This window comes from Carex rostrata, chromosome 5, assembly GCF_964058835.1.
Source record: "Carex rostrata chromosome 5, lpCarRost1.2, whole genome shotgun sequence".
Classification (NCBI taxonomy): domain Eukaryota; kingdom Viridiplantae; phylum Streptophyta; class Magnoliopsida; order Poales; family Cyperaceae; genus Carex; species Carex rostrata.
The window spans coordinates 14324459-14348168 of record NC_135922.1 but is presented as its reverse complement, the minus strand read 5'-3'; the positions used below and the strand labels follow the sequence as shown (position 1 = coordinate 14348168).

The 23710-nt window shown below is 37.3% G+C and overlaps 1 protein-coding gene, 1 long non-coding RNA gene and 1 other non-coding gene across 3 annotated transcripts; 1 reads left to right on the top strand and 2 right to left on the bottom strand.

The window, feature by feature from the left end:
- Positions 1-1115: 1115 nt before the first annotated feature.
- Positions 1116-6313, bottom strand: LOC144554423 (BTB/POZ and MATH domain-containing protein 3-like). The gene is made up of 5 exons (XM_078302742.1): positions 6172-6313; positions 5317-6105; positions 3134-3213; positions 1884-2915; positions 1116-1430 (listed from the first exon to the last, which is right to left on the bottom strand). Exons 1-4 carry the CDS (start codon positions 6311-6313, stop codon positions 1899-1901), a joined length of 2028 nt encoding a protein of 675 aa, XP_078158868.1. The 3' UTR covers positions 1116-1430; positions 1884-1898.
- A 1026-nt stretch (positions 6314-7339) lies between these two features.
- LOC144554047 (uncharacterized) lies at positions 7340-20172 on the top strand. The gene is made up of 3 exons (XR_013511522.1): positions 7340-7473; positions 19903-19970; positions 20076-20172. It is a non-coding gene; the product is annotated as an uncharacterized LOC144554047 (long non-coding RNA).
- On the bottom strand, positions 10276-10386 carry LOC144554870 (small nucleolar RNA R71). The gene has a single exon (XR_013511795.1). It is a non-coding gene; the product is annotated as a small nucleolar RNA R71 (small nucleolar RNA).
- Positions 20173-23710: the final 3538 nt, after the last annotated feature.

The following is a 23710-nucleotide window of genomic DNA, read 5'->3' as shown; positions in this document are numbered from 1 at the left end:
GAAAATTAAGAAAAAAAATGAAAAAAAAATAAACCTATGTAAATAACGATATCTATGTTTTGTTTTGTTTTTCAAAGTAAATAAGAATGTGCTGATTCACTTCCCTAGATCTTATTTGTTGAATAGTGATGTATCAAAATTTAGGAACCAGTAAATAAGAATGTATGGCTTATTAGCGACATATTTTATTTTTTATTTCATAACGTTTTAAGTAAAGTTGACATAATATAGGAAAACAGTTGCTGTTTCTTTTAATTACAAGTTAAATTCCAATTAAATGCAAAAAAAAGGAAAATTCTAATATCCATTTCAGGTACTGCTGCTGTTACAATTAAATTCCAATTATCAAATTTATTTGACATCCTCATCAGTAATGTTTTATGATCTTGAGAAAGTTTCGTTATTTCAACAATTAATATTAGGCACTCATCATTTAACTCTAATAGCTAGCTTCACTGGTCTAATTAGTGTATATCGACATACCCTGGAGATCATGAACAACAACTTACAGGAGACGAGAGATCGTGCAACAAAATATAAATGTGCATAGGGTGATAAATTTTTGCAAAAAGTGATTTGACAAATCAGATCTCTGGTAGCTAGCCATGACATAAAAGCTTCGACGTCTAGGGAAAATCAATGTAGTTTGCTATTGGGCCAAATTGTACATGCAATCGGTCAGTGGCCAAACAATAAAAGCCCCGGCCCGGACGATCAATCAAGGGAGTTCTACAAAGCCTTTGCAGATATACTTTCAGAAGACCTACTCGAAGTGTTTAAGCAGGTGATGGCCACAAATAGTCAGCTTGACCCGCTAATTAGCTCTTCCTACATAGTTCTAATTCCGAAAAAAGATAACCTCAAAGGTCGTATCAAACCGCTTGCAGCCACGTATGCAAGACATAATCACTGACATGCAGACGGTCTTTCAGAAAAATAGGCAGTTAATGGAAAGTTACATCTATGCACAGCAAGTGTTACACTATGCCAGCAAAGGTAAGATCCCGTTTGGCCTGATAAAGGTAAACATTAAGAAGGTCATAGCAAATTTAAACAGTTCCCACTTGATACATGGCGGTTTGCTATGTACAGCATCCTCAGTTAGAACTTAGAAGTAATCTAATTCACAAACTAAAACCAGTTCTTTTACATCAGTACCTTAAAGGATTGAAAAGTAAAAAGTAAAAACAAATAATAAAGTAAAACAAACTTAATCTCTGTATACAGAGAGTAAATCATGATCCTTCATGCCACATTTCCCACAAAATAATATTCTGGTGGTACTACTTATATCAAAATTTTATTGATCTCTTTGTCTCTGAAAAACTTCATTTCTAGATCTATTCCAATTCGCCACCACCTATTAATTCCAAACGGGCTTGGTTGTAAGACATTAACCACATGCAGTCTCTACATATTGCACGAGTTGCCTGAAAAAAAGTATGAAAAAAAAAAGGATTCTGTCAGAAGTGAGTATAAATAAATGAAGAAACTAAATTTTAGGTTCCCAAAACACAATATCTAAGATTTAGTAAAGTGCTATGGTATCGTCCAAAAGCTATTCACTTTGCTTAAGACAATTTATCAGTTCTGTACTATAATTAATACCAGAACAAGTGATGGATAACAGAAAGACTGGTACCGGGGTTGAATTAGGTGTCCAGGTGTGCTTGCACCTGACCTTGGGAGGACAATTTCAAGTGTGCTCCTGAAAAAGTATTAATTTTTAAAAAGACCCAAGGACTTTAAAAAAGATCGGTCAAAAAGTATTATTTTTCTCTACTGGTATCCTCTACCAACCATGTCATGTAACTCCACCTTCAGAAAGAGGAAAAAAGCAATAGAAATGAAAGAGAACTGAGTGCAGTGAGATAGAGAAGCACCTTGACTATAAAGATTCACATAGTTGAACACGTATTAGTGTACGATCCAGTATTGACTCTGCTTCGTATTTCATCCATTATAGATGGGAAGCTTCTGACCAAATCTACATATTCGTTGGTCAATGTCCAACTAACTAGATTTCCTGGCTTCGCAATGAAATCTAGGCAAGCATTTTTGAGGCGAGGAGAATTGTGCTGAAGAGCCAAAGCCAAAGTGGTCGTAACCGTGTCAAGTGAAATGTGAGGACATAACTTATCCTCACATAATGCCTTCAACCCATCTATTGCATATCTATCAGCAGCTACAAACAAATGTTGTGCCATTTTCCTTGATGACTTCTCAGAATCACAAGAGGGAAAAGAATCGGTGTAAATGAAGTGCAGCATTGCTTCGAATACCTCGGGGGACATGTCTTCAATTTTAATAAGTTTCTGTGTTGCCTCAGCCATATTACCATATAGCTCTGCTTTGAAAACAGGGGATCGTGCAGCAAGCACTATTCTATGGCAAGTAAAAGATCGGTTTTCTACCCGATAAGTTACATCAGCTGTCTCGCTACTTTCCAAGAGCTGCCCAATTTGGCTGTGCAAATCCAATGATTTTGGCACCCCAAGGGAGCACCTATTGTGGGGTATATCTGTGTTATTGATGCTGCAAATTAATTCAAAACTACCATCGTTGACAAAATTATCCCGCAACAATAAGATATTGTAATCGGCATAGGCAAATACCTGTCCCCGAAAACAAGACTTTTCTACTGCAAATTTGAAAGATGTCTTGTCTCTTTCTAGAAGTAGTCTAGAAAGTGCGGTTGTTGTCCCGTTTCTCGCCATGAAACTCAAACTGAATATGGGGTTCACAATTTTATATTCACTGTGAAGCCTAACAAGGAAAGAAGTATGAATACCGGACCACTCTCGGCGTGAACCTTGTGGGTAACAGTCGATAACCCATTCATGGCCTATTGCATTAAATACAGGGGAGGAAACAAATTGCTCAGGCGGCAGATCCTTCATCTGTGAGTGGTTAAATTAGAAATGGTGTGAGGCTTTGATGTAGTTTACTGATGCTGAATTTTTCATGGGGTTGAAGACGATTTTGAATGAAGGGAAGTTTGTGGAATTCAGATTGAATAGATGATATATGAACTGACATGCAACTGACATAGGTGATATTAATACCTCGGGCACATGTCTGTAATATTTCTTTTTTCCAAAGAGCATTGCTTTAATACAGAAAATTGTGTTACCAGTAATCTATGGGACATAAAACAACGACTTCCATTATGAAAAGTTACATATGCTGTCTCGCCACTTTCCAAGATATTCCCTGCCACATAAAAGAACTTCCATTATGAAAAGTTACATATGCTGTTTCGCCACTTTCCAAGATATTCCCCATTTGGCGTGGAAATCAATCTGGCTGTTCATATCTCTCTGCTATCGATGCTTCATATTAATTCAAAACTACCATTTTGTATGACAATTAATATTCATGTAGAAAGAAAAGGAAAATTTTGTACTGCAAACCGGATTAATCCTCTGTCATCTCTTTTAGAACTTGTTTTGATCCGTCTCTCTTCAATTCTAATGCATGAAATACAGGTGAGGAAACAAATTGCTCAGGTTTCAAATCTTCCATCTGGTACACTAAATTGACATGGTGTATTTTACTGATGCCGAATTTTCCATGAGTTCTGAGAAGAGTATTACAAGAAACAAATTTGATTAATTAATATTAGGAATCAATATATAGATTTCATATGTACATACATAGAGTCAAGGGTGACTAATCGTTTCCCTAGAAGACAGGGGAAGACAGTGCGTGGGCTTATTGGGGAATAATTTTATAAAAAGAAGTATATATGTTGATAAAGTAGGTTCAAGCATCTCATGTCTTTTGTACATGTTTCATTTGTGGCTCATATTGTTAAATTCAGTTTTAAAGTTCAAGCAGTCAATCTGAACCGTTCAATATAATCTCCATAATGTACAAAATATTTCATTCCCCTTGAATAATGAAACTTCAGAATCCACAATTTATGGCTAATAGTCATCCATGTTGACCATGAATGAATGTGGAGCAATCAATAAATCTTCATTTTTTTTTTTTTTTATAAGTGCATGTGCCAATCTAGCTTTTGCTGGAATTTTAGTCCGATGGTTTCTGCTTCGATCTTTTAAGATATCGTTTCAATATTCATACATGTACGCTTCAGATTCAAATTTGAATCTGATGGGCATCAAAGCAAATCCCTCACTTAGGAGATAATACTAATTAACTTCTGAATATAGAAAAAAATAAAAGCAGGCTTTTTATTGGGCCCTAATTCTACCAGATTCATAACCTACACGCAGGCGGATGCTGGGCCATAATTTTATATTTATTTTCTAAATAAAGTATAATCTTATAATTTCATATTTATAAACATGTTGTAGAATAAAACACAACTCTCTAACTCCTAATTAGTTTGTGTTGTGTTTTGTGAGGCAGTTTCTGTACTGGTGGTTATGTCAGTGTTCCGCTTAATTTGGTTTCAGTCCTCAAATAAGTATATATCCGGAGTCTCGCTAATAAGCTGCTGCAACAGCATGCCATGTTATCAACCGTTCGATTTTCATTTAGATTTGTGCTGATCATCATTGGTTTCAGTCTCTCTCTCGAGATCGATCAAAATGTGAAAACCCTAAATGCAGTTTTGCTCTTTATTGGTATGGAATTCTTGAAAATTCTTTGTTGTATCATCCAGCTTTTTAAGCTCATGAGTAGAACAACTATGCGATTAATTGATTACTAGCTAGTCTTTATTTCTATCTCCGATTCTTCTCCTCTAGGGTACCAAACCATATATTTACAGTTGTTGTGGAGTCCATTATTACTCTATTTTTCTTTTGTTTGATCGAACCACAAACTATAGGTAAGAATCTAAATTTTTCATTTGCAGTGATGGGACTAGAAAAGAAAACTATGTGTAGAGCAAATCTGACGGCAGGTGTTGAATTTCATATTCAGTACCCAATTCTATAATTACTCCTCTAATGGGCAAATCTGACGGCAGGTGGAGCACCATTGGACCTAAAAATTAGTCATGATGTAATGCCCATGAGAGACAAGCACCTATAATTAAGATTCAGTTAGTTGTTTCTTCAAAAATATATATATATATATTCACAAGATTGAACACCAGTTAACCTTTAAGGACTTCATCAAAAGGGATCTACATTCATCATAAAATTGCAAAACAACCCTTGTAAATAACAAAAAGGCATCCTCTAATTCAAAAGCAGTACAAAGCTAACAAAGCTAACACTAGTTTCGTCATAAAAGGATTCATAATTACTAGATAGAAAAAAACACACACACAACAAATAACTGCCAAACATATAAAATGAAATCTAGTAATTAAATATGCAACTATGTTTTTTGCATCTTAATTAATGTTTGTGAAAGCCGGTATGGTATCGACTTTGCCTCTTATTTCAGCAATTACAGATGGGAAGCTTCTGACCAAATCTACATATTCATCACTTAGCATCCATCTAACAAGAGTTCCTGGCACCAAAATGAAATCTAGACAAGCACTTTTTAGGCGAGGAGAGTTGTGCTGCAGAGCCAAAACCAAAGTGGTCGTAACTGTGTCAAGTGAAATGCCACCAAATAACTTATCCTCACATAATGCCTTCAATCCTTCTATTGCATATCTGTCAGCAGCTACAAACAAATGTTGGGTAAATTTTGTCGATGACTTTTCAGAATTGCATCCGAAAACAGAATCAGTATATATGAAGTGAAGCATTGCCTCAAATACCTCGGGGCACATGTCTGCAATTTTAATTTGTTGTTGTGTTGCTTCGGCCATATTTCCAAAGAGCATTGCCTTAAATACAGGGGACCGTGCTGCCAGTATTAATCTATGGCACACAAAAGAACGATTTTCAACACAAAAAGTTGCATCAGCTGTCTCGCTACTTTCCAAGAGTTTCCCAATATGGCTGTGTAAATCAGATGATTTCGGCACCCCAGGAGTGCACCTATTGTGGGGTATATCTATGTTATCGATGGTGCAAATTAATTCATAACTACCATTGTTGACAATATCCTTCTCTAACAATGCGTTAAAATGATGGCCATAAGCAAATATCTGACCCTCAAAAGGAGACTTTTGTACTGCAAATTGGAATAAACGACTCCCGTCTCTTTTTAGAATTTGTCTTGAAAGTCAGGATGTTGTCCCGTCTCTCTTCATGAGACTCAAACTGATTGTTTGGTTCACGGTTTTATATATACCATGATGCCTAACAAGGAAAGAGGTAACAGTACCAGACCCCTCTCGGCGTGAACCTCGTGGGTAACAGTCAATGACCCATTCATTACCTAATGCATGAAATACATTGGAGGAAACATATTGCTCAGGTTGCAGATCCTTCATCTCTGAATAGTTAAATTTCAAATGGTGTGAGACTTTGATGAAGTTTACTGATGCGGAATTTGCCATGAGTTCTGAGAGACTACTGATATTACAGTAAAAGTTCGTGGAATTCAGATTCTGAACTAATAGATGACATATGAAGTGAAAAGTAAGGAGAGATTTTTAGTACCAAAATATAGAGCCATAGGTAACTAATCGTTTTCCTTAGACCGATTTTTTAGCAAAAAACCGGTTGAACAGGGTTGATCGGCCGATTCAACCGAGTTTAGGGTTTAGGGTTTAGAACCGGATTGAGTTCTCGACTTGAAGTTTTTTGTTTTTTTCTGGCGTGGATGCTCGCACACGGGCTCTCTGCTCACGATTTGGGGCGATTTGAGGCCGATTGTGGGTCTTTTTGCGTCAATTTGGGTCAGAAAGAGATTGATTCGGGAGAGAGAAACGAAGTTATTTTGGGAAGAAAGGAAACGAAGTTATTTTGGGAGAGGAAAGGGGCCGAAAGGCAAATAGATGCATCGTATTTAAATAAACATGGTGTACTCATAGAGACATTTGTTCCATAATGAACCAGGAGCAACATCTTTTTTTAAAGGGAAATTTTTTTATTTGCCACTCCAAAACTTAGAAATTAGTTATTTGCCACTCCAAAATTTAAAATTAGTTATTTGCCACTCTAAAGTTATGAAATTAAGCTATTTGCCACAACTATACACTAAATTCAGATTTTTTTTATTTAAATTATTCTGAAAATTAGTGTATAAAAAAATGTATTTTAGTATTTTCAATATTACCCTTCAATTCTTCAATTGAACTTGTGAAATCTAATTCCTTTCGCCAAAACGTCTCTTCGCCTCTCTTCTTCAATCGGAAAAAGCTTCCCTTCCAACTGCTGCTTCTTCGATCGGAAAGCTAAACCAGCGATCCCCTTCCAACTGCTTCTTCTTCTTCTTCGATCGGAAGCTTTTCCCTTCCGTCGATCCCCTTCCCCTTCCGTCGAGCCAATTCCCCTCCTTCCGTCTAATCCCTCCGCAGGAGCTACTGGACGCACTCCCTTCCGTCAATTCCTTCCATGTCGACGTTCGAACTGGAGAAGGCTTCAATGCTGTCTCTGCCTCATTTGGCCAGGTCCAGCATTTTGGCTGAATTAAAGATGGTGATTTAAGGTAAATCGGGTTACTTTATGAGGGCTAATTCAAGTAATCAAGTTAACTTTTTGGCTGAATTAACCATTTGAGTGAACCAACCAAGACTTTCATGTTGTAGTTTCACAAATCTGTCAAAGACTCAAAGGTGATTTGAAGTAGGAAGGATAGCCTTAAACATATTTCTAGTAAAAGCTTATACCTGCATACGAGAAATACAATGCATGTCTAAAGAGTTCATTCAAAAATTAAAAAAATTGTGAGAAATACAATGCATGGATAAATAGTTGCTCTATTTCCCTTGTGATCATAAAGAAATGGTTATGAATTATGGGCCATGCTTTAGGGCATTAAATTGCATTTTATGACGTTTAGAAAGGCCTCTTTTGATATTTTGAATTTTATTTTGGGCTGCATATGTGTTACGTTACGAAATTTTTACAATTAATTTCAAATGAATTAAAAGCAAGAATCGAAAATCGTGCTAACAAAATAGGAGTTTAAAACCTTAATTAAGGTTCATCTAAGTAAGTAAGTTAAGTGTGAATCGAAACCGCGTTGAAATTTCGAGATTTTGAGACCTTATAGGCTGAGTGCGGATTGATAAGCTGAAATTGTATCTATTGAAACCTAGGGTTTGTTATGTAAATTAAGCCAAGTTTTGATTAAGTTAGGTTTAATTAGGTTAGAAATGTCCAAAAGTTCAAGTTACTGCCCTAGTTATGTTTGTTCTACAGGTAATCAAGTGTTTGGAGCTTAACGAAGCAAAACGGGTGAGTTAGCACGAAGATTGCAGCTTCTGCCAACATTCATTGCGGCACGGAATGGATCCATTGCGGCCCGCAACCAAGCAAACCAGAACCAAGCAAGCCAGAGCATTTCTGCACATTCATTGCGGCCCGCAATGACTTCTCCAGCACAGCATCTTCATTCCAGCACACCCATTGCGGCCCGCAATGACTCTTCAGATTTTTCTGCGCAGTCTGTTAACTTCCTCCATGCACTGCGGCCCGCAATGAATGTATTGCGGCCCGCAATTAGGTCGGTTCAGAGCCCGAATTTGCTATTTTTGGTTGGTTATTTCTAGGTTTTTGAGTTGGGTATAAAAGGGGACCTATAGAACAGATTGAGTACGTTTTTTTAGGCAGAATTTCTAGGATTAAACAAGGAAAAGCAAGGAAAAGCAAGGAAGAGAGAAGAAGGAAGAAGAGATCATTGATCAATCGGTTTTATTATTTTCTTTCCTTTGGAACTCTTTTATTCTTTTGATTTGATTTGTATCTTAGCCATGGCTGGCTAAGGGCTTTTCTAGGGTTTATTAGGGCTGTACTTGAAACTTTTGTTATGATTTAGTTGGTTTTATTTTATATATTCTTGTTCTTTGTTATGATCTATTCTTTATTTTAATTGATTGTGATGACTTAATCGAAATCACATGAAACCCTAGGATTTGGTATTTGCAATTGAGAAATTGAATATTAGGTCCAGATCATAAGAAATAGGGTATTTGATAGGCTAAGTACCGAGAGGTGACACTTGTCTTATACGGGCTTTACCTAATAGTTTATAAAATTGTGCCAAGTACCGAGAGGTGAAAGATGGTTTTCTAGATCAATTGGGACAGTGAGAACTTAATGACTTTAGATTAGGGTAGCCAAGTACCGAGAGGTGACGTTTATTCTAATTTAAAGATGGTATTAATACAGAGATATCACTTTGTACCTACAACATCCAACTGTGCCTTCATAATTAAAAGAACAAATTTAATAAACCAATTAGTCATGACATTAGTGGAGAGGAACCCTAAGAAACCATAATTTCTCATTCTTGTTAAAAACCTAATTTTGCTTTAAAGACTTTAGTTTAATTCATTTTAATCGAAACCAAACCACTTGAACAAACACAAAACCTTTTTACTTTCTTTTACTAAATTAAATTGTTAGGTTAGAGTTAATATTCCAACTTGTCCCTGTGGAGACGATCCCTAAGTACTACTTGACAAGGTTGTACACTTGCAACCGAATTGAGTATCAACTAGGATTTATTACCTGTATTGTAATAATTTACATGAAGTTTTTGGCGCCATTGCTGAGGACAACGGTGAATATTATTTCAGACCTAAGTAATTTAGTTAGTAATTGTTTAATTCTTTTTGCTTTCTTTCTCTCTCATTTTTTTTTTAGGTTGAAATCTGGCAGAGGAACCTCCAACCCCGAATGTCACAGATTTGGTTGAGTGGTTTTCTAAGCGAGGGTCAACCCATCTCTTCTATCAGAGAAGGAACAAACACCCAACAAGGGGACCCTTCTTGCATTTAAATCCACGCCAGTTAGACATGTCGACCGGAAATGAAGATATTCGATTTGAAAATCTTCGGAGGGAAAGGGATAGGATGGCCAATGAACTTCAACGTTTGCGGGCAGCCACTCTCGAACGAGAAAACAATGAAGTAGCCGATGCCAACCGCACTTTGAGAGACTTTACAGCACCTAGGGCTGAGGAAATCCACCTTGGCTATACGGCACCTACTATCAATGCTGAAGAATACCAAATTCCGCCTGGATGGGTTAGCATGGTGCAGCGTAATCTGTTCCACGGTCTGCCTCACGAAGATGCCACACAACACTTAGCCAATTTTGAAGAAATCTGCAGTACAATTAAGGTACAAACTGTTTCTCCTGAAGATCTTAAAGTCATGGCTTTCACTTTTTCTCTTGCAGATAAGGCTAAAGGTTGGATAAGGGGACAACGGCCCGAGAACATGAATACTTGGCCTAAGGTGGCAAATGCTTTCCTCAACAAGTTCTTTTCACCATCCAAAACAAACTCCTTGCGCCATCAAATCCACAATTTCCGACAGAAAGGAGATGAAACCATGAGCGAGGCGTGGGAGAGGTTTCAAGAACTGCAGAGGTGCTGTCCACATCATGGTATCGAGGGGTGGAATTTATTACAAATCTTCTACAACAGCCTCATGCCACAAGACAAAGGTATGTTAGACGCAGCTGCTGGGGGTGGTCTCATGAATAAAGGGGCCATTGACGGATACAAGTTGGTGGATGACATGGCTCTCAACCAAAGCCAATGGCACAACCCTAGGGAGACACCTATCATCCTGCAGCGGGGAATGAAGGAGGTGAATTCGAATCCAAACTTGGCTGTAGAAATTGCTGCTTTGAATCGCAAAATTGATCAAATGAGCGTAAATTCGGTAAACAATTCTTCTCCTCTTCCTTGTTCAATTTGTGATAATACCGATCATCTAGCAATTAATTGTGGTGTAAGTAATTGGGGTAGTTTTGAGGAAGTTAATGCAATTAACCAAGGTAATTTTACACCAAATAACAATCCTTACTCCAATACTTATAACCCTGGTTGGAGAAATCACCCAAACTTTTCATGGAGACAAAATGACCAAAATACCCAAGGTATCCAAAATAACCAAGGTAATTCTAACTTTAATAGACCAAATCAAGGTTATGGTAACCAAGGGTATAGTTCTAATGCACAACCAAAATCCAATCTTGAATTGATGATGGAGGCATTCATGACAAGTCAAAACCAAAAGTTTGATGAATTGACCAAAAATGTAGACATGTTGGCAACCCAAAATAAAATGCTTGAAAACCAAGTTGCACAACAAGCTACACAATTCTCCCGCCAACTGGGCACCCTTCCACCAAAACTTGAGAACAATACCAGGGAGGTCAAGGCAGTTAGGCACGTGCTTCGCAGCGGTATGCAATATGAGGATCCACCTATGCCAAAGGATGACTATGCACAGCCACAGGGTGAAGAGACACGAAGCAGTGATGAGCACATCTCCACACATGAGGATTCCGCCTCAAAGGAAGCTACACCAATTGCACCAAGCGACCCTGCCAAACAAGTGAAACCATCTCAAGATGAGACGCCAAAGGTAAGTGCGCAGGTACCTCTCTACATCCCTCCTCACAAATTCGCACCTTTTCCTGGTAGGCTTAAGAATGAGAAAACCGACAAGCAATTTGCTAAATTCCTTGAAAAGTTGAAACAATTGCATGTAAACCTACCATTAACTGAGGTAATGACCCAAATGCCGGTTTACACCAAATTTTTCAAGGACATTCTTTCAAATAGGCGTAAGCTTGAGGAAGTACAAATGGTATCCTTAGACTCGAACGGTAGTGCCATGGTAATGAATGAATTGCCCAAAAAGTTGGATGATCCGGGTAAATTTTCCATACCATGTTCCATAGGAAATGTCCAATTTAAACGTGCACTCTGTAATCTAGGGGCAAGCGTGAGTCTAATGCCAAAGTCGGTGTATGATAGGTTAGGTGTTGGGGAACTTAAGCCAACTAGAATATCGCTTCAATTGGCAGACCAATCGGTTAAGTTACCCCTAGGAGTGGTAGAGGACTTGCCAATTCAAATTGGTAAATTCTTTGTCCCAATAGATTTTGTTGTGGTCGATATGGATGAGGACACTCATACACCACTCTTGTTAGGAATACCATTTCTCAACACGGCAAAAGTTGTGATTTATGTTCATGATGGAATTATAACAATGAATATTGGTGAAGAAAAATTGACATTCGATATCAAAAGATCTATGAGATATCCATCTAACGATCAAAGTGTTTTTAGTGTTGATATTCTTGACAGGTTGATAGATGAAGAGCTCATAAACAACTGGGAGAAGGGTTCCTTTGAGTATTGGATGGATCAGGAGTGCGAAAAAGCCGACAAAACGAATTTTGCAGACCCCATTGCGGCCCGCAATGACACTCATTGCGGTCCGCAGCACCTTCAAACAGAACCACAGAAATGCCTGCAGAAACCAGTGTTAGTTTGTAATAATCTAGAAGTCAATAATACGATAAATTATCATAAAGCTTTGTTCATGAATTGAATGTTTATTTATATATCATTTTGTTGCCTTGAGTATTATTGAATTTATGGATCATTTCGAGTTCATGACTGAAATTGTGAAACTCCATAATATAGATGATATATACTCTTAAAAGGTCACTGACCAAGGTAATTAGCAGGAACACTAATTACCGCGATAAGGTTAGTATGTGGATTAAAAGATGGTTAAGTTTTACAAACCACCTGACACGAGATGTCATTTTAATCACATAGATACATGTTCTAGGAACATGGTATTTGACAGACCCCGAATGAAACATTAAATAGAATTGTGTTCGTGTCATTTATGTTTTCATTCAGTGTCAGGTTCTACAGTATGAGGTATTTATCGTTCCCACTGAGAAATATGTATGTGTGATTGTTATCTACCGTTGTCCGTAAAAAGCAGTCATAACGGTAGCTTTTCCTGAGTAAGTGATAGTTTACCAAGAATACTATTTGTCCCTCGTATCTCTATACGAGCTATAGCATCACTGGGCCCCTTGGTAGAGTTAGATTATCTGCTAGCGGTATAATTACAAGAGTAATTATATTTGATAATCTGCTCAAGATAAAGAAAAGATTCAGTTAGCAAGGATGACACACATCTACCTTGAAACTGATCTGATAGCTATGAGACAGAAGAACAGACACAAGTAAATTGTTTACTGGATCGTGATATTGTACAGTACAGCATCATCTGTGTAATTGGATGGTCATGATGTGTTGCCAGATGCCGCTCATGATTATAGAAGTTAAAATAGTTTTAACTTTATTTACCAACATAACACAGATCATATTGGGTCACACCATATATGAGTTAATCAGAGAATCTTATTGTGATTGATTATAAATTGGTTATGATAAATAGTAAGATGGTTATAATTAATTATACGTGTTATAATTAAATTATAAATGTTATGTAAAAATAACAAGCAAAAATATTGGTTAATTTATAAACGTGTGTGACACGTTGTATAAAAGTTAACCGGTTAATTTATAAATGTGCAGGACACATTGTATAAATTACCGAAACAACAACCGCAAGAAAAATATATATAATTGTTCAGAATAATTATACGAATATTATTTGTATTCGGGCCGAGGGCATTCAGGTCTTTTCAGATTCGTGCTTATCCGCATGACATGTCATCGATCCTATCCAGATGACACGTCATCGATCTTATCCACATGACATGTCATCCTTATCCATTCAATGGCATATCTTGTAAATAGGCCGAACTTGGAGGGCATTTTGTTCTTTTGGCAACCGACCCTAAACCCTATAAATAGGGGTGGAGGGGTAGAGAGAAATTTACTAATTCACTCATACCGTTTCGTGTCGAAACGGATCGGTATTTTCTCTCTTTCTCGGTTTCTCTCCCAAATAGTGTTTCGGTTGAGAAAAGAAAGTTATACGTAGTTGACGTATAATCTTGCGAGTTGTTGTGAAGTATATTTACGGGATCGATGAATAGTGTTTTATCGAATTTCGCGGTATATCAGTTTTGCATATTGATGAAACTGAGCAACCGAAAATTCGTGTTTACGGGTTTTCGTCTTTTTCCCATGAATAGTGTTTTTGCAGAATTCTGCGGTTTAGGTATTTCTGGCAGAAGAAATAAACCGCTCTCCGGTTAGTCCTGGTGGATAACCGATAGAGGTATCACACGTGTGATACTCCGAGTCGATTCCTTCCCTGGTGAGGCTCTACTCGCTCGGTCTGCATTCCAACTGTGATTTAGAAACAAGGTATAAATATGCTATATTAATCTATTTAATTGGTAAGTAGATTAAAGTTTTAGAAATCAATCATGGAGTAGATCTGTAAAAGGATTAAATTGGGTTTTGATGCCAAAGGAATACTGAAGGTGGACCGCCTTGGAAAGTTTCCTGACATACCCCTTTTAATCCTGAGCTTAAGTTGGCCGTAGAAATTTTTGTTCTACGGTCATTCCGCAACTTAAGCCTAAATGGGTTTTGGTTACAGCACCCCGAAACCCCAACAACCAGAACCCATTGCGACCCGCAATGAACCCTTCCCAGATGACCTGATGCCTATTTTGAGCCCAATTTTCCAAGTTTCAACCGCTGAGATCCGTCCAAACTTTGCCGAAACCTCGGAGGATGCATCCAAGGTGGAACATAAGCCATGGGGAAAATCTCGAGAAAATCGACACAAAATGGAGCAATGGGGAGGCCGCCCTCCCGATCCTCCATCCAAGCATTAAGGCGCACCACCACCACCTTCCGCCAATAGAGTAGTCCATGTTTCTCCCTATTTACTTTTGTTTATTTTTACGCATTGGGGACAATGTTTAATTTAAGCTTGGGGGATGGGAAGAAATTGTATCTTTGCATGCATGTTTTCAAAACTTCTTAGGATTTATAACCTTGATTTTTACTTGACTATGAATAGGATTTGTGATTTTAAACTTAAATGCTTGAAATTGCAAATTTGTCAAGATGTTTTACGAGGTTATGAAAAATAGAGTCTTGCATAATTGGACTTAATTGTTTGAAAATGCATAAAGTATAAAATTATGTTTATAATTTTTTTTTTGTGTTAAAAGTTGGCAAAAAAATAAAACCCTTGATAAATTTGAGTGATTGTCAAAAATATTAGAAATTTTGATAACAAATTTTAACGAGTTTTTAGTAATACCCTTGGAATAATTTGAAATAACCACATACTTTGGCGAAAAACTTTGTGGAAATAAAGGTTTAAGAAATTGGAAATTTAGGGATTTAATTTTTTTTTTTGAAAATGCAACTTGTTTGTGAAAAACAAATTTAGAAAGATCGGGATATCCATAGGTGTGAATTAATGCCTAAGGATGTGTGTATTCATGATATTTTTGCAAAAATATTGAAGAATAGTCAAGTTGAAAATTTTCAAGAAAGACTCTGTTTGCTTATGTTACGGCGATATGACGTACTTATAGCAATGAGTCATAGACACTTTGCTCCGCTAGTTTGCCCGATAAAGTGACCGGGTTTGCACTAACCATGTAGGTTCGTGTCATGGAAGGGTTGAACCAAGAGCAATGCAAATGCACTTTTGAATTAAAACGGTTGGGTATGGATTAGCTACCTATAACTAGCCGGTTTTGTTCTAAGGATAAAGATTTATAGTGTTAACAAAAGAAAAATAAAATTTTGCATATATCAACACACGAAGTCCGCGACTTTCTAACCTAAGTTTGATTCAAGCTTGGGGGATTTTTAAAAGAATTTTCGCAAATAAGAATGCATTTTTTGTAACAAATTTAGATATCCGAAGTTTACAAATTCTAAACCTTTAAGGAAATAAAAGTTAGAGTAATTGAATTGTGGGGTGAAGCATGATTAGCCAAGGGTTGCACTTTAAATTTGTACAAAATTTACGTTGAGATTTTTAAATTTTGGCAAGATCATAGTCCAAGTTTAGACTTGCTTGGGACAAGCAATGTTCAAGCTTGGGGGAATTTGATAAGCTGAAATTGTATCTATTGAAACCTAGGGTTTGTTATGTAAATTAAGCCAAGTTTTGATTAAGTTAGGTTTAATTAGGTTAGAAATGTCCAAAAGTTCAAGTTACTGCCCTAGTTATGTTTGTTCTACAGGTAATCAAGTGTTTGGAGCTTAACGAAGCAAAACGGGTGAGTTAGCACGAAGATTGCAGCTTCTGCCAACATTCATTGCGGCACGGAATGGATCCATTGCGGCCCGCAACCAAGCAAACCAGAACCAAGCAAGCCAGAGCATTTCTGCACATTCATTGCGGCCCGCAATGACTTCTCCAGCACAGCATCTTCATTCCAGCACACCCATTGCGGCCCGCAATGACTCTTCAGATTTTTCTGCGCAGTCTGTTAACTTCCTCCATGCACTGCGGCCCGCAATGAATGTATTGCGGCCCGCAATTAGGTCGGTTCAGAGCCCGAATTTGCTATTTTTGGTTGGTTATTTCTAGGTTTTTGAGTTGGGTATAAAAGGGGACCTATAGAACAGATTGAGTACGTTTTTTTAGGCAGAATTTCTAGGATTAAACAAGGAAAAGCAAGGAAAAGCAAGGAAGAGAGAAGAAGGAAGAAGAGATCATTGATCAATCGGTTTTATTATTTTCTTTCCTTTGGAACTCTTTTATTCTTTTGATTTGATTTGTATCTTAGCCATGGCTGGCTAAGGGCTTTTCTAGGGTTTATTAGGGCTGTACTTGAAACTTTTGTTATGATTTAGTTGGTTTTATTTTATATATTCTTGTTCTTTGTTATGATCTATTCTTTATTTTAATTGATTGTGATGACTTAATCGAAATCACATGAAACCCTAGGATTTGGTATTTGCAATTGAGAAATTGAATATTAGGTCCAGATCATAAGAAATAGGGTATTTGATAGGCTAAGTACCGAGAGGTGACACTTGTCTTATACGGGCTTTACCTAATAGTTTATAAAATTGTGCCAAGTACCGAGAGGTGAAAGATGGTTTTCTAGATCAATTGGGACAGTAAGAACTTAATGACTTTAGATTAGGGTAGCCAAGTACCGAGAGGTGACGTTTATTCTAATTTAAAGATGGTATTAATATAGAGATATCACTTTGTACCTACAACATCCAATTGTGCCTTCATAATTAAAAGAACAAATTTAATAAACCAATTAGTCATGACATTAGTGGAGAGGAACCCTAAGAAACCCTAATTTCTCATTCTTGTTAAAAACCTAATTTTGCTTTAAAGACTTTAGTTTAATTCATTTTAATCGAAACCAAACCACTTGAACAAACACAAAACTTTTTTACTTTGTTTTACTAAATTAAATTGTTAGGTTAGAGTTAATATTCCAACTTGTCCCTGTGGAGACGATCCCTAAGTACTACTTGACAAGGTTGTACACTTGCAACCGAATTGAGTATCAACTAGGATTTATTACTTGTATTGTAATAATTTACATCACGGATGGGTTGACCCGCACTGCGGGTGGGTGTGTCCGCACTCATGGAATTCTGTGTTGGTCTGAATTTTCCTAAGTGCTGAGTGCGGATGGATTGAACCGCATTGCGGGTGGATGCGTCCGCACTCATGAAATCATGTGTTGATCTGAATTTTCTGAAATTCTTCTAAGTACTGAGTGCGGATGGATGGACCCGCACTGCAGATGGATGGACCCGCACTGCGGATGGATGGACCCGCACTGCGGATGGAATGCATCCGCATTACGCTCGGACTTTTTCTAAAATTCTGTCAAAAATGTACTAAGTGCCGAGTGCGGGTGAAGTGACCCGCACTGCGGATGAGTGCGTTCGCACTCAGAGATTTCTGTGTTAAATTTTATGTTCTGAAAACCGACTAAGTGCTGAGTGCGGGTGAAGCCACCCGCACTGCCGATGGGTGCGTCCGCACTCAGGGAAATTTTAACCCTAAAACTCAAATTGAACCTTCTCTCTCTCCCACTTCATTCATTTCCCCATTTTTATGTGATTTTCGCCCAAGAGAAAAGAAAAAGAACGTGAGAGCTTCCTCTTCCTTTCAAACACCCGATTATTGCGAGAAATCGAAACTGGAACCGAGTAAGCGGCCGTGAATCTCTCCTAACTCTCCGATTCGGTATTCTTTTCTCTCCTTCTCCCTTTCAAAACCTCAAATTTTCTCGATTTCTCAGATTTTCATTTTAAACTCGAGATTTGTGTTCGAATTGCTCGAGGATTAGTTCCTCTACACTCCTTGCTTGTTTATTTGTCAATCTTTTTCCCGATTTCTTCCGATTTGTGGATTTTGATTTCTAGGGTTTCGTGCCAAAATTGAAACTGGTCATAATCGTGAATTGATTTGTTTAATCCGACTGATTAGACTTGTAATCGGTAGGGTTACCTCTTGATCTTGGATTTTTAGAACGTTTAACAGTTAATTTGAGGTTTTGACCAAATTAGGGTTTAACCAATGGGTGAATGGAATTGTTATGGGAACCGAAACTGTGAACTAGTAAATAAATTGTTACCAAATTGAGATCGTGTATGGTCTAAAAGATCCAAATGGAAATTGTGCGAAGTTAGAGATTTTAAAGCAAGAAAGAGGAATAGGAAAGTATAAACCCTAATATAATTTAAGTGAATACCTCGATCCTGAACCACGGTTAAACCTAGTATACGTGTAATATAGGTGTAGGCTCGGTCGAGCAAGACTTCGCGAGGCAATTCGAGACGTCCGATCCTTAATTAAGCGGTACGCTCGTCGTAATCAGGTGCGGGATTCTTGGACTTGTTTGATACTTTATTTTCAGGAATTAAACTGTGTATTCGTTTGTCATGTTGAATATCATTGATTGCATCACTGAATTGTGTAAAGCATTTGCATAGCCCAATCAAATTAAACTCGAATTGATGTAACTTGAGTGATTTGCATGCTGGTATGGTTGTAGGTTGTGTCGATCTATTATGATCTGATTTGATTGAAAGTCACCTCGATTTGATATGTATGTGAATGGATTTACGAAGTTGAGCACTTGGATCCAATGAATTTGCAAAGTCGGGCTGTATGCTGGCTTTGATTCCCAGGATCCTAATGGCCTTAGGTGAACGGCCCTCAATGTTTCTCAGTACCGGTTGGGACGAGGGAGGGTGATTATGTTATGATGTGTGAATTGGAATCGTGGGTGACTAGTGTGTAACGTCTATGGCTCGGTGGCATTCTCCTACGTGTTAATGCATTTGGAATGTCAATTGAATATTACGAATATTGGAAACGATTCTAAAGAGGATTTTCTTTATGTGACTTGAACCAGACCTTAATAACTGTTAAGCCAAGCAATTGCAGATGGGTGTCAGATAAAGGGTTCAGCTCGGTGGGCCATCTGTAGGTGTCAGTAACCCTACAGATGTGGGTTTGATAAAGGGTCCAGCTCGAAAGAACATCTGTAGTTGCTACAAGCCCTAATGAGTCGAGTTAAGCCAAATATGTGTTGTGTTTGAAATTCATCTTGGAAATTCCGTTAACTGTAGTTCAATTGGATTAATTGTTGTCGAGCATTGGCATTTTGTTATTTATGAATATATATCTGTTTGAACTGTTATGGTTTGGGTTTCATTTCTGAATATGGAGTTTGATTGCAAGTCCAATAATCTAACTGTGGCAAATTTCGCACTGAGAATTTATTCTCATCCCCACCCTTCGGGTTATTTTACAGGTACTGGTGTGACTGATTCCGGAGAGGCATGCGAGTAGTAGGTCTTAGTAGCTTACCATTACATGATCCTAGATATGTTTTGTTGTATAGATTTAGGGTAGGCCTCATGGTTGGTATCCGGATGAGATACTTTTGTTGTATTATTTTCTGTCCAGACTGTGTACTCTGATTATATATTAGAAACTTGTTTTATATTGCTTGTTGTTTTGTTTGAATTGGTAATTGCCTTGTAAGCATACACGGCGTTGTATGCTTACGGCGGGGGACTGTTACGACCCGTGGCCGCGGGGTGTGACAATATGAAACTAACACTTGAACTTTTGACATTCTTTGAAATATGGAGATGTTTAATTTTTTAAATAATCAAATGATTTGTGTTGTTCATGTATAGGTTGTGACCAGAAATAATCCATCTCCTAGATCCCATTTTAAATGCTCATTTGTCCCTTCATGTCAAAGGTAAAACTGAAAAGCATCTATTTTCTTTAATTTTATAAGCTAATTACAACTAGAAAATCACCATATGTTTGTTATAATAATGATATATATTCCATTGCATAAAAGAAGAGGTAAAAAGTAAACTAAATTCTTCCACCATGCATCTCCATCGGCCACTTGTGAAGAATAGCGCAACCTCCTCGAATATCTATTCTGCAAAAATACTCCGGTATGTGTTCCTTTTCTGCTATTGATTTCTATTCTGCAAAACCTGATTCAGTGAGTAAGTGGTCGTGAGAAGCAGGAGACATCCTAGAATCAGGGGGCATAATCATCAGTTCATCACAGAGTTGAAGCAAAGCCCCTCCTGATTTCTTTATTTGAGTCACATTCTGAAATAAGGATTACTTTGCAAAGTAGGTCCTAAATTATCAGACTCTGACTGAAAACATCATATTCTGGAATTTTGAAAAATGAGGAGTTTTGCTGCTATTTCATGATAAGGCAAGGCTGGTTTGCAAATTTATTATAGTAAATAACACTCCATTTGTTGTTTCTTAGTATTACCTTTCCTTTTTTTGTAATTGTAATGGACTAATAGTTGCAACTTCTTCATGTGGGAGGACGAGTACGAGGAATATGCAAATTAGGAACTGTGACACAACGGAGTGTTGTCGAGCATGTGGTATCGGATGTTTGTAGAAATGAAACTCGATATGATGTTGAGATGGGAGAATGGAAGAAACACAACTCTCGCCTTATTAAATTAGCGGAGATGATTAAATTCCCCGTTGCTATAAATGTCTTTGTGATGACTGTTATTTTAATTGTAATGATATGCAAGTAGTGATGATATTTAGATGTTATAATTTTAGTAATGATCTTTAGGGTTAGGTTAGAATTTAGGGTTATGTTTTAATTTTAGCTATTTTGTTGAATTTGTTTTGTAAGAATGATGATATTTTAGCTATTTTGTTGAATGATGATGTTTTAATTTTAGCTATTTTTGCTTGCCATAATTGTCTAGTTCAACTCTATTCATTTCTAAAAAGCATGGTTTAAGCACAGGATTTTTCATTTTTTACTTAATTTTCAATGTGTAGCACGATATGAACTTGTACTATAATTTCAATAAATAGGAAATCAAGCTTAGTGATGTTCAGTATGTTATTCTTTATATGTGCATATTATATGATGTCAATCCATTGTCCATAACTATATTTATCAATTTTGATTTTCTCTTAACTGTTTTGGATGATGCTCTGTACCAGTAAAAATACCAAAGCACTTCCCTTTGTTCTATGTGCATAGGGAACTTGGTGTGATGTTGTAATGTTAGATCAAATGGTCATTATAATTGTTTTATTTATGTTTTTGTAATGAAAGAAGGTAAAAATTATAAAAATGTAGATTCAGTGTCCTTGTCAGGTTCTAAATGCTTAAATATGCAGCTTGGCCCTTATAATTGTCTTATTTATGTTTATAAGCATTAGAGTCAATCTTGCTCCTTTTAGAGTTAATAATGGAGGATTGATTTTCCATAAATAACCTAGATTTGTACCAAATTACATACCAGCCAACAGGAAAACAAAATTGGACTGAGAATGTCAATTGTTCAGATAAATATATCTTGACATCAACAGGTTAATTTAAATATTCTCGAGAACCAAGTTGCAGGCAATCTTATAAATAAAAAATTTAAATTGTTACTGGACTATGGTTGTACTAAATAATTAGTTGAAATTGACCACTGCAAAGACACTACGTAGGACAAGAAAATGAGCAAATTATTTTAATTAAACATGCCTCCTAAAGTTTGAACAGCCAAAGGGACAAAATAGCTTATTTGCCCTAAAAGTTTGAACAGCGGAAGGGACGAAACATGCCTCCTACGTAGGACAAGAGTGATGATCGGAGGAGAGAGGGGGGTGCGGAGGAGAGAGTCGCCTGATGCCGTGCTTGGTTTGGGAACTGACGGAGCAACTGATACAGTATTTCACATAATCTTCAGCAGGGGTATTTTGGTCAATATTATAATTTGTTGAATTTTCAGAATAATTTAAATCAAAAATCTGAATTTAGTATATAGTTGTGGCAAATAGCTTAATTTCATGACTTTGGAGTGACAAATAACTAATTTTCAAGTTTTGGAGTGGCAAATAAAAAAATTTCTTTTTTTTAAATAAAATCATTAATAGAGGCATCTGGTCCATAGTGAACCAGGAGCAACGAGCTCAGATGATAATCATAAATAGAGGCAGAATCAGTTCAAATGGCATCGGACCATACCTCTTCCAAAGACTTATGTGATCATGATGACACGGAGTATAAATTCTAATGTTATTGGGGGGGGGGGGGGGGGGGGGGGGGCATATATGATATAATTATGATATAATTAAGTTTATACGACTTATAAAAATGGAATCATCCGTGTGTAAAGCTGTGCACAATTTACACAATTACACAACCAAAGAACAACCACCATTTGACATATATATATATATATAAAGATAAACGAGTAGTACCGAAGACAACAGGTGGGTGATTGATGGCTAGGGGCATGCATGTGTCATGGATGTGTATATTGAAAAGTGGATTGCTTGACAAGGAAAGATGGGGGGACCTAACAATTAACCTTATACGAAAAAGGGACAGCGGAGCAGATAGGGTAGGGTAGAGGTTTAACAATACCCGGGTCGGGTATACCCGACCATACCCGCCCGTGCCCGCCGCCCGGGGTACCCGTGCCCGAGCCCGGGTATGGGTCGGGTACTCGGGTACGCGGGTACGGGCATAAACCGGACCGGACCCGTTTTTTTGAACCAATACCCGACCATACCCTACCCGAGTTTACCCGTACCCGACTATACCCGTACCCGATACCCGAGTACTGTTCATCTGAATTCAAAATTCAAAAATTATGTTTTTTCCTCCCAAAAAAAAAACAGAAAAAACCAACAAACAACCAGAAAAAAAAACCAGAAAAAAAAAAACAGCAAAAAAAAAAAAAAAAAAAAACAGAAAAAAAAAACCAACAAAAAAACAGAAACAAAAAAACCAGAAAAAAAAAAACCCGTACCCGCCCTACCCGTACCCGCCTTACCCGTCAAGGGTACACGGGTAAGGGTATAGGACGGGTAGGGTATGGTTTTTGAAAATTATACCCGTCATACCCGTACCCATATACCCTTGTACCCGAGTATACCCGTACCCGAGACGTACCCGTACCCGAGTCGGATATACCCGGGGTACCCGTACCCGTCCGAGTATAAATACACTAGGGTAGGGTAAGGAAGCCACTGGTGACTAGTCTAGTTTATTGTATCCGACACACCACGCCGTCGATTGCGTGGAAAATGGTAAGGGCACGATGCTTTTCCTCCGTGCCACCGGATCTGCCTTATCGCTCAAAATAATTGAATGTCAAAAGTTTCTCATTAATTCGGAATTAATTTATTATAATTCTATTCATCGGAAGAGTTTTCTAGCTAGTGTTATATATTTCCATCAGAATCTGGTTGATATACACCGATTCTAATTATGTGATATGAATTATTTAGTGAATATAAAAATAATAAAAACGAAATGTGGGGGTATATAAAGAAAATCATGCAATTAGTATAATCAATTTAATCTATTGATTGATTTCTGTTACCGATCATGATAACTTATATTAATTTGGGAATTTTAAGATGAATGATTTTTATACTTCAGTGAAATGATTAATAAGATACTATTTTGAATCTCATATTGTAAATGTG

Coding starts and splice junctions, on each gene's coding strand:
- LOC144554423 (XM_078302742.1), bottom strand. CDS start 6,313: ATGAAGGATCTGCAACCTGAGCAATATGTTTCCTCCAATGTATTTCAT. Junction 6,106..6,171: donor TTTCCTTGTTAGGCATCATG/GTATATATAAAA, acceptor GGACAACATCCT/GACTTTCAAGACAAATTCTA. Junction 2,916..3,133: donor TTATGTCCCATAGATTACTG/GTAACACAATTT, acceptor CACCATTTCTAA/TTTAACCACTCACAGATGAA.